The 14,783-nt window shown below is 34.6% G+C and overlaps 1 protein-coding gene across 2 annotated transcripts in view; it reads right to left on the bottom strand.

Moving 5' to 3' along the window:
- LOC125236406 (ras-like protein family member 10B) overlaps positions 1–14,783 on the bottom strand; it is a 71,246-nt gene that overhangs the window by 14,963 nt on the left and 41,500 nt on the right. Inside the window, exon 1 of one of the 2 annotated variants that reach the window (XM_048143196.1) lies at positions 6,339–6,905. The exons of the other annotated variant lie outside the window; for it this stretch is intronic. Coding sequence (XP_047999153.1) covers positions 6,339–6,423 — 85 coding nt within the window. The 5' untranslated portion in view covers positions 6,424–6,905. Of the gene's footprint in view, positions 1–6,338; positions 6,906–14,783 lie in introns of those variants that run through there. 2 annotated transcript variants of the gene reach the window in all.

Here is a 14,783-nt window from a genome sequence, read left to right as displayed (position 1 = left end):
AGTTAGTTGGGGATTGTTGTTTTAATTAAAATTCATACTTTCATATTCATACTAATATTATAAATGGGAAAGTGTGTGTGTCTGTTTTTCCGTCTTTCACGGCAAAACGGAGCGAGGAATCAAGGTGATTTTTTAAGTGGAGATAGTTGAATTGATGGAGAGTGATATAAGGTACGTTTTGTCTCTTTCTAACCTCCCACTTCCCTAAAATGGGGGGTGGAAGTTTGTATGGAGCATTCCGCAATTTTAGGATTTAACGTGAGCGAAGCCGCGGGCAAAAGATATATTTTGATATTTGTTTCTGAGTCACGGGTGTTTTCTTTGTATACAAGTATTTTTATTTTATGTATATCAGACAGACGAAAGGTCTGGCCTAGAGCGTAGTGACCCTGTCTGCTAAGCCGCGGTCCCGGGTTCGAATACCGGTAAGGGCTTTTATTTGTGTGATGAGCACAGATATTTGTTCATGAGTCATGGATGTTTTCTATGTATATAGGTATGTATGTATCTACATAAGTAAGTATATCGTCGCCTAGCATCCATAGTTTGCTTAGTTTGGGGCTAGGTTGATCTGTGTAAGGTGTCCCGCAATATTTGTTATTTATTTATTTTCCCCTCACTAGCTCGGAAACACGTGTTTTGTCCTTTAATACCAGCGGGTAAAAACGCATTTTATCCACTAGTGGGTAAAGTAATTTGACCTTGAATAAAGTCAAATTAAGTGCTTTAAAATTGATAAAAGTAGGTTAATCTAGTAATAAAGATGATTTACCACCTGTGGAACTACTGGAAGCAGTGATAAACGCATTTTTTGCGTTGTAGTTTCCTCGCTGTAGTGAGGGGAAAAGTTTTGTGTTACACTCGGGTGCAAATGTATTTTACTTCTCGTGTGTTAAAAAACTCGCAAGTTCAGGATTCTATTCTAGAACCACTCGCTTCGCTCGTGGTTCAACTATAGAATCCTTTCACTTGCTCGTTTTTCAATTCCACACTCGGCGTTAAAATACAACTTTGCCCCCTTGTATAACAAATAACTATTATCGTATTATGTATCGTTTTAAGCTTACCATGGGTCAATCTGTGTAAAATAGTCCTATTATATTAATATTTTATTTATATAACTATGGCTTCCGTACTCCTTTTCATAGTCGGTCAACAAGTTTGTCGTGGAAAAGACACATAATTCAAATCAAAAGTCGCGCCCACATTATTAAAAAAGTTACTTTTCTTAGCACATATCTTTTTTGTTCGCTTAAGACCAATTCATAAAAGTAAAGTGACTAAGAAAATCCACTTCCGTGTGACAAAGGTAAAATTAAGTTGTCCAGTAATGCAGGACAAATTCTATTTTCATCCGTAAAGTTAATTATTAACGCGAAATAAAAGGAAGTAAAAAGATATAAATGGAATTATCCGCTTTTGGACGTTGGATTTCATGATGAATTTATATAAATTCAATAATCATATGATTGAGATGAAGAATGTGTAAGCAAAAGCGCTGATAGCCTAGCGGTAAGACCGTGCGACTAATTAAAAAAAACCGGCCAAGAGCGTGTCGGGCCACGCTCAGTGTAGGGTTCCGTAGTTTTCCGTATTTTTCTCAAAAACTACTGAACCTATCAAGTTCAAAACAATTTTCCTAGAAAGTCCTTATAAAGTTCTACTTTTGTGATTTTTTTCATATTTTTTAAACATATGGTTCAAAAGTTAGAGGGGGGGGACGCACTTTTTTTTCCTTTAGGAGCGATTATTTCCGAAAATAATAATATTATCAAAAAACGATCTTAGTAAACCCTTATTCATTTTTAAATACCTATGCAACAATATATCACACGTTGGGGTTGGAATGAAAAAAAAATATCAGCCCCAACTTTACATGTAGGGGGGGTACCCTAATAAAACATTTTTTTCCATTTTTTATTTTTGCACTTTGTTGGCGTGATTGATATACATATTGGTACCAAATTTCAGCTTTCTAGTGCTAACGGTTACTGAGATTATCCGCGGACGGACGGACGGACGGACGGACGGACGGACGGACGGACGGACGGACGGACGGACGGACGGACAGACATGGCGAAACTATAAGGGTTCCTAGTTGACTACGGAACCCTAACTAGTGACTACGCCAAATCTTAGGATTAGTTTTCAAAACAGACCCCAGTCTCTCGTGAGCCGTGGCGGATAACGCAAGGAGGACGATGATGAGATGGAAAATATGTGTCTAACGTGACCTGGTGTTTCTGAAATTTTTACGAGTATTATATGTCGATCAATGTCGATAGCAAACAATTATAGGTACCTACGGTTTTCTTGATGCATTATTTGTAGCCTATTTAGTTGTATATGTTATGTTGTAACTGTCCACCAAGCCCAATAGCGATTAGTCAGGACATGGCTGTTAAATGCATTCGGATCGGTGGGCCAATTGCAGGCCACTGATTGGACGCCAAAAGTTAGGCAGGACAGTGGAAGATCAAAAGAAGAAATGGTTTTACGACTTTGACGCATATTGCGGCGACTGGTTATAACAGGCAGCAAACCGTGATGAGACTGATGAGTAGCGGAAGAAACAGGAGGCCTTTGCCCAGCAGCAGGACAAAAATTAAGCAAAGTAGAAAAAAAACCGGCCAAGAGCGTGTCGGGCCACGCTCAGTGTAGGGTTCCGTAGTTTTCCGTATTTTTCTCAAAAACTACTGAACCTATCAAGTTCAAAACAATTTTCCAAGAAAGTCTTTATAAAGTTCTACATTTGTGATTTTTTTCATATTTTTTAAACATATGGTTCAAAAGTTAGAGGGGGGGGACGCACTTTTTTTTCCTTTAGGAGCGATTATTTCTGAAAATATTAATATTATCAAAAAACGATCTTAGTAAACCCTTATTCATTTTTAAATACCTATCCAACAATATATCACAAGTTGGGGTTAGAATGAAAAAAAATATCAGCCCCCACTTTACATGTAGGGGGGGTACCCTAATAAAACATTTTTTTCCATTTTTAGGGTTCCGTAGTCAACTAGGAACCCTTATAGTTTCGCCATGTCTGTCTGTCCGTCCGTCCGTCCGTCCGTCCGCGGATAATCTCAGTAACCGTTAGCACTAGAAAGCTGAAATTTGGTACCAATATGTATATCAATCACGCCAAAAAAGTGCAGAAATAAAAAATGGAAAAAAATGTTTTATTAGGGTACCCCCCCTACATGTAAAGTGGGGGCTGATATTTTTTTTCATTCCAACCCCAACTTGTGATATATTGTTGGATAGGTATTTAAAAATGAATAAGGGCTTACTAAGATCGTTTTTTGATATTATTAATATTTTCGGAAATAATCGCTCCTAAAGGAAAAAAAGGGCGTCCCCCCCCTCTAACTTTTGAACCGTATGTTCAAAAAATATGAAAAAAATCACAAAAGTAGAACTTTATAAGGAATTTCTATGAAAATTGTTTTGAACTTGATAGGTTCAGTAGTTTTTGAGAAAAATACGGAAAACTACGGAACCCTACACTGAGCGTGGCCCGACACGCTCTTGGCCGGTTTTGTTATTTTTGCACTTTGTTGGCGTGATTGATATACATATTGGTACCAAATTTCAGCTTTCTAGTGCTAACGGTTACTGAGATTATCCGCGGACGGACGGACGGACGGACGGACGGACGGACGGACGGACGGACGGACGGACGGACGGACAGACAGACATGGCGAAACTATAAGGGTTCCTAGTTGACTACGGAACCCTAAAAAAGAATAAAAACCTGGAATATTATAAGTACGTCAAAGAAAATCAAAACATTATTGAAAAGTGACAACTTACAGTACCTAACGTAATCATGTTTCACGCCCGAGATGTCAGAACGGGTTTTCTTTTGTATAACAGGAGCGAGGGTCGCGATTGATTATTTAAAGTATGATGCTGGCTCTGATTGAGCATTAAGTAACCAGGTTGTTCTTGTTTTGATACGACTTCAAGAATTTAAAAATTTCTAGATTGATGTAGGTGCTGCGATCTTAAAGTACTGAAAACTCACGGCTTTTCTGGTTCAGGGACAATTTGGGATTAGGTAAATTTACTCATACTCTTTAGTAATTCTAGTTTTACTTCTTCTCCTTACTTGTATCCCACATTACGTGGACTCGGTACAGCTTGTTTTTCTCATTCATTCTCCTCTATATTACATTATCTAGTACTTCTTTCTACCTCATATCCTCTTTCACACGATCCATTATCAATCGTTGATTGGGTTTACCTCTTCCTCTCCATCCATCAACATTCTTCCTTCTTTATTACATTACCGTACCACGCTAACCTGCTTTTCCTCATATTCTTCGTTATAGGCGCCTATCTATAAAATTCTGTGCCTATCTCAGGTTTGATAAGTAACATTGTTATTCAGCGTCAATATTCCCTTATTAAACAGGCAATGAAGCGCGAAGTGTTACTGTCGGGCGAAAATTGTCACTGTTATGAAATAAGCCTTAGTATTAGGTGTAATTAACTTCCTGCGCATAAGTGAGTTGCTTGTATAGGCGGTATTTGCATTTCATTTCATTCAAGATTATCATCCAGTAAAGATCGTATCAAAATCCAAAACACTTTATAAATAACAATCGGAATCTATATTTTAATAAATATTTGTGTTTTGTTAGGCTTGCGGAGAAGCGGTGTCAACGTTGAAATTGTTCACTGATCTGAAAGCCTTTGTTTGATTTCCATTATTTTGGCAAGTTGTTCCACCCTCGTAAAATACTTAAGAAGCGGCTTTTCTTGTCAATTTTGCTTATTCAAGTACAGGTCTTATTTTATCGTTGACAAGTAATATTTATAAGAGATCGAAGATGACGGAACAATGGTACCTACCTATCCCAGATATTATTTTATTATTATTTATTATTTATTTATTGGAAAACCAACAGCACATGAAACATGTTAACAGAAACAATAGAAACAGGAAGCCAATTACAGGTTCTCACAGATAGAAATCTTATAGAAATTAACTTCACTAGGTATTAGGTATTACAAGTAGGTATACAAATATGCTTAGACTATACAAGTACATAAATCTAATGTTAATACAGATGCGAAACAAAAGAAAGATATTTACGACACGTACGCGGAGCCCGAGTCTTAACATTTATAATCCCTTTTCACATGTTAGCGAAACATTACATACACTTACCTAGCTTGATATGCTTTCTTCAGCAACATTTTTCATAATTGTGTAAAAGTTTTGGTGACATTGCAGTGATCTCTAACACTATTGTTTGAATACTGTTGTAGGTACGTTTTTATTTAATTTTCATTTGTGTACATTTTTAACCGCCGCCTCAAATCTCTCAAAAGGAGGTGGTTCTCAATTCGTCCGTTTTTTTTTAATGTTTGTTCCCCGATATCTCCGTCGTTACTAGACCGATTTTGACTAGATCGATTTTTTATCTAATGTATATGCATACAGATTGGTCCCATTTTTCTCAGAACCCAGTTCTGATGATGGAATCCTGAAGAAATCGAGGGAACTCCTCAAATCTGAAAGGCATACATATGGCGATTTTTGTGTTTTTAAAGGAACAGCATGCATTTACGTACGGAACAGTGATATTTGGTGCAGTGGAACTGCTGATGATGGTCAGAACGGAACTTCTCAAATCTGAACGGCACGCTTATAGTGACCTTGGGTATTTTTATAAGAACAGCATGCACTTACGTCCAGAATAGTGACATTTGGTGCAGTGGAACTGCAGATGATGGTCAGAACCGAACTCCTCAAATCTGAACGGCACACTTATAGTGACTTTGGTATTTTTATAAGAACAGCATGCATTTAAGTTCAGAACAGTAACATTTATTTAGTTATATTTGTTAAGCATATTGATTTTTCAAGTCAAATTTTGTCAATCTTCGATTTCTTATAATAAGATTCATGAGGAATTGAGGAAACTCCTCAAACCTTAACGGTATACATATTGATTTTTGTTGCCATCAAATAATTAAAGCGTTAAAAGCAGTTTTAAAAAATACCTACACATTTCTACACAATCCAACATTCGCAAGTAGCTTTCACCAGAACCCCAAAGGCGGCAGTTTTGTTTTTTCTTAAAAATTATTACCATTAAATTTTAATTTGTTGCCAAAACAATGTATACCAGCTTCAGCCTTGACCACCAGTAGACCAAAGTTTTTCTTTAGTTTTAGTACCTATCTATTTCAGCTTCTAATTCATATTTTGCTTACATTATAGTAGTGTAACTTAAAAATAAATAACCGTTCATCGATTTGATATGCTATAGTTATATAAATATATGAAATTTGAACCTACTTAAGTTGTCTTACAAACTTACCAAGAATTTTTGTTTGTTTCGTACAATTTCCCCTCGCATTTTCGTCATCTTTGTCCCGTTTAGCCGTACTGTCAAATCTGTTCATCTCAGAACGAGTCCGCACCACACACGCTCGATATATTTATTCATTATATTTTAGTTCACTATTTTATTTCATAAAGTACACATTTTCATACTTGCACCACTCACTTACTTAGAAAACAAAAACACATTTTAAAACACCAATATTATCTCGTCAACTTTATTTATCGCTTTTAAATCGCATTTACGTTCATATTTTATTTACTACGTATATCGCCCACTTACAAATTATATGTATTCAGTATTTACTTGTACACTTTTCTTTATAAACAGTATTTTTTCGATCCCCGTCAATCAAGCTTTTCAAACTCCGTATTTTATGATCCTTATAACTTTTTAAATGAAGAACTAAATAACTGTCTATTTCACTTAAAGATACACTCCCACCATGTCACAGTTAAAACGCAACCATATTTAAGTAAAATAAATAATAATAACCAAAATAAACCGAGCGTTATCTATATCACCAATTACCAAAGTGTCATAATTTTCACGCAATTACTCCGTCAATCACAGAAGTCCTGTAATTTTCGCGCAAATATATCGTCAGTAAGTGAATTCGCGTAATTTTGGCGGGAGTTTCCCCGCACAGACGCGAGCGTCTGTAGAACGTCACGGGAGGGACTGACGCATCCCGTCGTCCCGTTGGTTAATCCCGCCAATCCCGCGAATTGCACAGTCGGAACAGGAAAACTTATGTTGGTTCCTGCATTTCTTCATTTTCATTCGAAACTTCTACAGCAATATTAACACTTTTTAGAGTCTTACGTTTTTATTAAGTTGATAATTAACTTTGGATTTTTTCGAAATAATGCAATTTAGTCATCGATTTAAACTTCTCTAGATACACTATCACCTACAAATTCGGCACTCAAAAGTGTCCGATCGCTTAGTTGCAAATGTGTGCGTCCAGTTGACAAACGAAAACTTCGCAATGTAGTAAAAACTACTTTCATTTTTTTACAAAAACAACGTTATTTCTTAGTACTTAAAGTTCAATTTCAAATGCAAGCAATTGGCGGTTATGACATTAATGAATGTGATCATCGCGAAAGCCATAAAATTTTATTACCGCAGATCGCAGGTGTGCATATTTTTAAAAAAATCTACGTCTTATTGCAACCAACTTAAGTTTAATTTCGTTTGCGCTGCAACAATCTAAACGCCATTTTTACATTGGGAACGAGGATGGACAGAGGCATCATGGGAGTCGCGCTATGAGATGAAAGGCGAGAATGAGGAAATTTGCGGTATTTTTGCGAAAAACTGTTTTAAAAAATCCTATTAGATAGAAAATTTCTTAAGGAACAAAACGTTTGGTATAACATTTTTCGAGATGTTGCGTATTTTAAGCGAAAAAAATGAGTTTTTACTGTACGATATTTTTATTGATATTATCTCAAACAAAAAAATATATAAGGTACGGCGGGACAATTTGGACTGGGGGACAATTGCAACTGAACTGATTAATATCTCCACGTTTTGCAATGTTTGCATTATTAAATAGAGTCACTGAGGTATATATATATATATATATATATATATATATATATATATATATGGTGAATCAACTTTTTCTTGTTTGTTATTGCCATGGTTACGGTCCCCTGGGTCACCCTGGTTTTATGCAAAATTATGGTACTTAAACTATGCAAACCTGCAATCCTGCATGTAGAGTAGTGGCAAATTAAATAAAGGGGTTGGTGGCACCAGAAAACTGCATGTTTGCATAGTTTAAATAGCATTATTTTGCATATAATCAGGGTGACCCAGGGGACCGTAACCATAGCAATAACAAACAAGAAAAAGTTGATTCACTCATATATATATATATATATATATATATATATATATGTGTGTGTGTGTGTGTGTGTAGGTATGTATATATATAACATATGTGTGTGTGTGTGTGTGTGCACACGCACACAGTGCACACACACACACACACAGTGAGTGTATGTGTAGCGATTATGTGAAGGTAAACAGTTGAGGGATTGTATGTGGTGTGTGTGAGGGTGCACTTGGAGAATATGAATTAAGTAGCTATTAAAACAAAGAAGAATTGAACGATGACATTAATTTATTATTCTACGTATAATTTCTTTCAAAGCTTTGTTTGGGTAAATCTTCTCCGCTCCTCAGCTATAATCTTGCGCCATTTTTCCCTTTCAACGTCTTGTTTTGGGAATCTGGAATAAAAAGCTTTTTTATTACTTAAAAACGAATTTGCTATTCCCGGGTTGTTTCTTTTTATAATTAAAGTAATTTATAAGATATGTATTAATATTATTGAATTGAAATCATTTATTTCAGACTTATTGGTCCATAATAATAAATAAATACATACATTATTAATATGAAATAGGCTTCTTTTACAAAAAATATAAATTAGCGACTCCATCATTCCATTTTTAACTATGTTCCACTTCATCCATCTTTTGTCGCCGTCCGCTCATTACTAGTATAGCGCGAGAGAAAGAGACAAACTGCGTAAGACCAAATCAAGGAATTTACTTTAATTATTCTAGAAAATAAATGTTTTTTGTAAGTTAGGAAGCCATTTTGACCACAAATGCATAACATTATAAAATTATTAACAATTACTTACCGGAAATACGATACGTCATCCTTTTTCAACGTATATAAGGTGTTATTTTTGCACTTTTTTACGGAGCACTTAGGCATGTTGCCGACACGGCGGATGAAGCGCTACTGACCGCCCAATTGTGCTTAGAACATTTTCAAGCACAATTTGCTGCGGACACATTCTAAGCCGTGATGGTGCATCTAGGTAGTTTAGATCGATGAATTTAGTCTACTTTCAGTGAGATTCAAATGTTTCAAATAAACTGGGTGTCAAATAGCTCCAAAACTTGAAAAGTGTAAAATAAATGCATTTTACTTAATCTAATACCTACATTTTTATATATCCTCGAAATGTTCCTAAACAAATTGAATTACCTATAGTAACATAAACATAATTATTTTAAATATATTTAGGTATGAAATAAAACTATAAAAACGGATTATATCGCGTATAATAAATTTATAATACATCTCGACGTTTCGAACTCTTTAAAGCGTTCGTGGTCAATGGGTGACTGAGGAAAATTAAAATGTGCAAAAACTTCTCACATACAAGAAAAAACTGAATGAAACATACAGTCGGTTCATCTTTACTTGTCCTATCATGTAAACAAACAAAACGTCAAATATGATCAAAGACAATTACTAGTGATTGGAAATGTCGATAAAATGATGTATTAACGATAATTTGTAAATAAACGCTGCTAACGTCATTAGAGGATTTTCAATTTTACGTCACACCACATCTATGTAAAAACCAAAATTTATTTAGGTTTCGTCACATTTGCAACAATCATATGGAAAAGGCTAGTACATTATTCATATTATAGTACCTGACATTAACATTAATACAACAAAAAATGTACTGATAATAAAATATTCATTGTAAAGAGGTAGGAAATAAAACGTAACGAAGTCGGTTAATAAATCTGATAAATTATTTCAGTTAATATCAACGCATTTTTTCCAAGCTATACAAACTCAAACGTTAATATCGATCGTTCATAACAATAAGTTGTCATCCCAACATTACGACTCATAGACAATCTAGACTTCGTAATGTCAGGAGTTTTTAATGTCATCCGTTCGTAATTATAATTATTGATGAAAATCGTTTTAGAAATGATGTTTTTCAGTGGTTTTTTGATTGATTTCAATACTTTGTGAGTTTATTTAAGTGTATAATAACATTTTAAGTGATGGTTAATGTGCAATTCCAGGGAAAAGTGAGATAATGTTTTCCAGCAGTGTTTGTTTACATGATTGGACAAGTAAGGTTGAACTGAGTGTAGATCATATATAATTTTAAGACTAGTTTACACAATAAGATCATAAAGTTGGTTCTACAATACCTACCTACATAAAAAAATGAAAATATTAGAAAATAGTTAGGTTAGTGTTTTCGTAGTTTTATTTCATGAGTAACTATCGCGATAACCGAATATACTATTATAATTATATTTAGGTAATTTTAATAAGATTCTGACTACGGTTCTGATATGAAATGTCATAAATCTAAATATCATTTAGAAGGCAAGATAACGCTTTTTTTACGTGCGGTAAAGAGCTTAAAAGATATACCAGTGTATTCACACAATAGAATTGGCGCTTTTTATCCTGCGTTGTTGAATTTTTGACTTTAAGTGCTGGAAGTTAAATCGACTTTAGTCTGTAAAATTTCCGATAGCTTTTAACGCAAAGCTTTTTAAGCTGTCGTGCGAATGAGGCTTTACAATTATTTCAAAACTAGCTTTTGCCCGCGGCTTCGCTCGCGTTAGAAAGAGACAAAAAGTAGCCTATCTCACTTTCCAACCATTCAACTACCTCCACTTATAAAATCACGTCAATTCGTCACTCCGTTTTGCTGTGAAAGACGGACAAACAAACAGCCAACAATACCTTAAAATAATAAATTGCCTGAAACCTTTATTAAATTAAATTACACCACTTTAAACTGTTTTTGAGTGAATAAATCAAACGAACTGAAAATTAGGTGTCAAGAATCAACTTCACAAAAGTCATAATCGCTTACGATTTCTAAGGTAATTGTAGCTCGCTCTCTTTCTCTCTCTTCTATAAGGACATCACTAGTCGAACGTCCCCTTCACTAGCATCGCTGTCAAAAAATGGCGGCAGACGGACTCAGAGCGTCACTTGAAGATAGCTTGTCATTGAACTTGTATTTTGAGATTCCGTTTAATAAACTGTATAATTAATAGTGGTATCCTGGTGTTTTTACTCTAACAGTTTCAGAAGCGCGATATTAAGTTACCCATATACGCCCGTACTATGAAATTTGTCCGAAATTGACAATGTCATCATTCTCGCGCCGCGCTCGTAACCATTCATTGTCATCCAACAGTATTTAATTAACACCAGTCGATCTGATTCAACGAGTAAAGACACTAGCACCATATACTACAGTTAAAAGTATCCATTGCAGTTTAAGATATATTCAAACTTTGGAGTAGTATTTGATCATAATGAGTGCGTAACAGGAAGTAAAGGTGGTCCAAACACAGTGTTCTGGGGCTGAAGTGATCAACATCCACTATTGTCCAATAGTGTGTTGTTTCTTTCTTTCAGATCAAATTATGTACATGTTGAAGAAGTAAATACTTGCTCACAAAGTGTATCACAGTAACCCATGGACTGTGAAAGATGAACCACATCCAAGTTGTCAAAGAGTATTATTAGTATAATATGTATAGAGAGGCTGCTGTAGTGAATAATCATTAGCTCACCTTGTGTGTTGTGTTTTTGTGCTTCCAGATATGTTTCAGAATACATAATACATATTGTACCTACTTGTGATATATTGACAATTGTCACGGTGTCACAGTGAAACAAAATATAAGATAAGTTTCAATCTAAATGGCACCTAAATGATTCCTTATAACAGGTGACTTTATGAGTTTTATGATCTACAAAGAGAGATGATCATTATCTTGCCCTATTTGTCATATTAAAAATAAGTTTGTCCGGAATGACATGGAATAAGGTATTTATCCTACTCAATAATATTGTGCCATTGCATCTGGCTTATGTAAGTATGCTCACAGTAAATACATTTTAAATTCACTACAGGTTAGTATAATGGATGAGTAAATAAGCATAAGAAAACTTTGACAACTCTTTTGTTACTATAAGTTTTGTCACTTTACCGGGGACTGTATTTTGAAATCTGTCTTAGTGACATTCTTATGCATATAAACTCTGTATGATCTTGCATTTTTCTAAATGAGGAAACATGTTGCTATATTACATGGCACAAATTCATCAAAAATGTTGATAAAATAATAATAATATTAACATAATAATATTTTGATGAGGTTAATTATGCATCTTTGTAAAACCATAATGTGTGTTAAAATTAAGGGCATAGCACTGAAGTATAGTGTATTGTTGATGCTGTTTTGTTTATAATAATGCTGGTTTAGCATTGCAAACATTTTTGACAAAAAAAATGTATTCAATGTAATCATGTTCTAAATTGAACCAAAGACAAATATATTACCTAGACAGACACTTGGAACATTTATTATCATGACATAGTCCAGTGTCCATTTAATGCATTGACAGTGATATAATTTGTTCTTTAAATTACATTCCTTTCCAGATTAATTTATTGATTACAGTAGTTGCCTGCCGGTAATCCGGAGACTATTGACCATAAGTTGAAAATACTTGCATTGATAAGGCATGATTCCAGAAGTTCCTGAGGTTAAATCTTGCTAAAAGCTGGAAACACCAAACTGGATATCTATTGAACTATTTATGACACTGGTAAAATTTGTCATAGCTAATGGTAAGAGATTTTGATATTTATAGACCCGATGGACTTTAACGGTCTACATGCTATACTTGTCTGTTACAACAAATCAGTTTGATTTGGAATTGGGCTTGAAACATGCCAATCAGTTAAGTTTTTAAAAGATGTGCAATAATCTGAGGTAAATAACTTAATTGGAGCTTCTAATAATTTTAACCACTTCACTGCGAAGGAATGTTTCCGAACCGAAGCATGACAAACAGGTTACCGTTTGAAGTTGACAAGTATTGTCTACTTTTAATATGTTCTGTTCCTTGAAATATAAAAATAACTGTACACTTCTATTGCTTCTTGATTTCACAAGAATATATATATTTTACATGTTTGTGACTTTTGCAAGAATCAAAAATAATGATATTTTGTTATAAAAACTCATTAACTTGTACTAAGTATTCTTGCATATGCATAGTATTAACACAACTAACAAAATTATGTAGTTGTGCAGGTGGCAGCTATATGGATAATGTTGTGCTTTAAATTGCACATATACCTACAGCTATAGCATCTCTCTAGTGTGTCTTTTGAAGCATTGTCTGGCAAGCTTGATGGTTTAATCAATAAGCACCATGCCTGATGATGATATATAAATACCTTTGTCAAGAGCCATTTGGTGGGTGAACAATGATAGATAAAATATTACATTATTTGAATGTAGTGAAACCTCGATAAGTCAAGCCAAGTGCCATATGATTATTCTTGCTTGACTGGAATGTATTTCAATACTGGTATAGTAGGCGTGTTACCTTATTTAGGAGCACGGGAAAAATAAGCCAAGTTTCATAAAATTATTTTTGGTTGGCTGAAATGTATTTCAATACTGGTATTTATAGTTAGCGTGTTACCTTATTTAGGAGCACGGGAAAAATAAGCCAAGTTTCATAAAATTATTTTTGGTTGGCTGAAATGTATTTCAATACTGGTATTTATAGTAAGCGTGTTACCTTATTTAGGAGCACGGGAAAAATAAGCCAAGTTTCATAAAATTATTTTTGGTTGGCTGAAATGTATTTCAATACTGGTATTTATAGTAAGCGTGTTACCTTATTTAGGGGAACGGGAAAAATAAGCCAAGTTTCATAAAATTATTTTTGGTTGGCTGAAATGTATTTCAATAATGCTATCTATAGTAAGCATGTTACCTTATTTAGGGGCACGGTAAAAATAAGCCAAGTTTCATAAAATTATTTTTGGCTGGCTGAAATGTATCTCAATAATGCTATCTATAGTAAGCGTGTTACCTTATTTAGGGGCACGGGAAAAATAAAACAAGTTGCACGCCGGATTGAGAACCGAGTTGTGTTTTGTCTTATTACTCTCAGATTTAAGACATGAGTTGTCATTACATATATGCACGCCGGATTAAGAACCGAGTTGTGTTTTGCCTTATTAGTCTCAGATTAAGAACTGAGTTGTCATTACATATATGCACGCCGGATTGAGAACCGAGTTGTGCTTGTCCTATTATTCTCAAATTAAGAACCGAGTTGCCATTGCATATATATACACGCCGGATTAAGAACCGAGTTGTGTTGCCTATACATGATGTTAATAATATATTCTGTTCACAGGGTTTCCTGATAAGCACATTGTACCTGAATCTTGTGGTATCCATGGTAATGTAACTAATGTGATATCCACAAGTAAAAATTAAGTGATTTCCATCACTTAAAGTGTGAATCATAATTATAATGATTACTTTAATGTCTGCTATACATTTGTTACTTTGATTATTGTTTCTTAAGTAGTTCTGTTTATGCAATGTTGGCCTTAGGAGGCGGACCATATGCATAAGACTTCTAATTGCGATGTAGACTTTAAGAAGTGGAACATCGTGTGTTATATAGACTATCCTTAAGAGGATTGGTCTGTTTCTGTTATTTGTGATGTAGGTCTTCAGAGACGCCATCATGTGTTATATAGACTATCCTTAAGAGGATTGGTCTGTT

Source organism: Leguminivora glycinivorella, chromosome 19 (genome assembly GCF_023078275.1).
Source record: "Leguminivora glycinivorella isolate SPB_JAAS2020 chromosome 19, LegGlyc_1.1, whole genome shotgun sequence".
In the NCBI taxonomy this organism is placed as follows: Eukaryota; Metazoa; Arthropoda; class Insecta; order Lepidoptera; family Tortricidae; genus Leguminivora; species Leguminivora glycinivorella.
The sequence above is the reverse complement of the archived record's forward strand: the minus strand, read 5'-3'. Positions and strand labels throughout refer to the sequence as shown.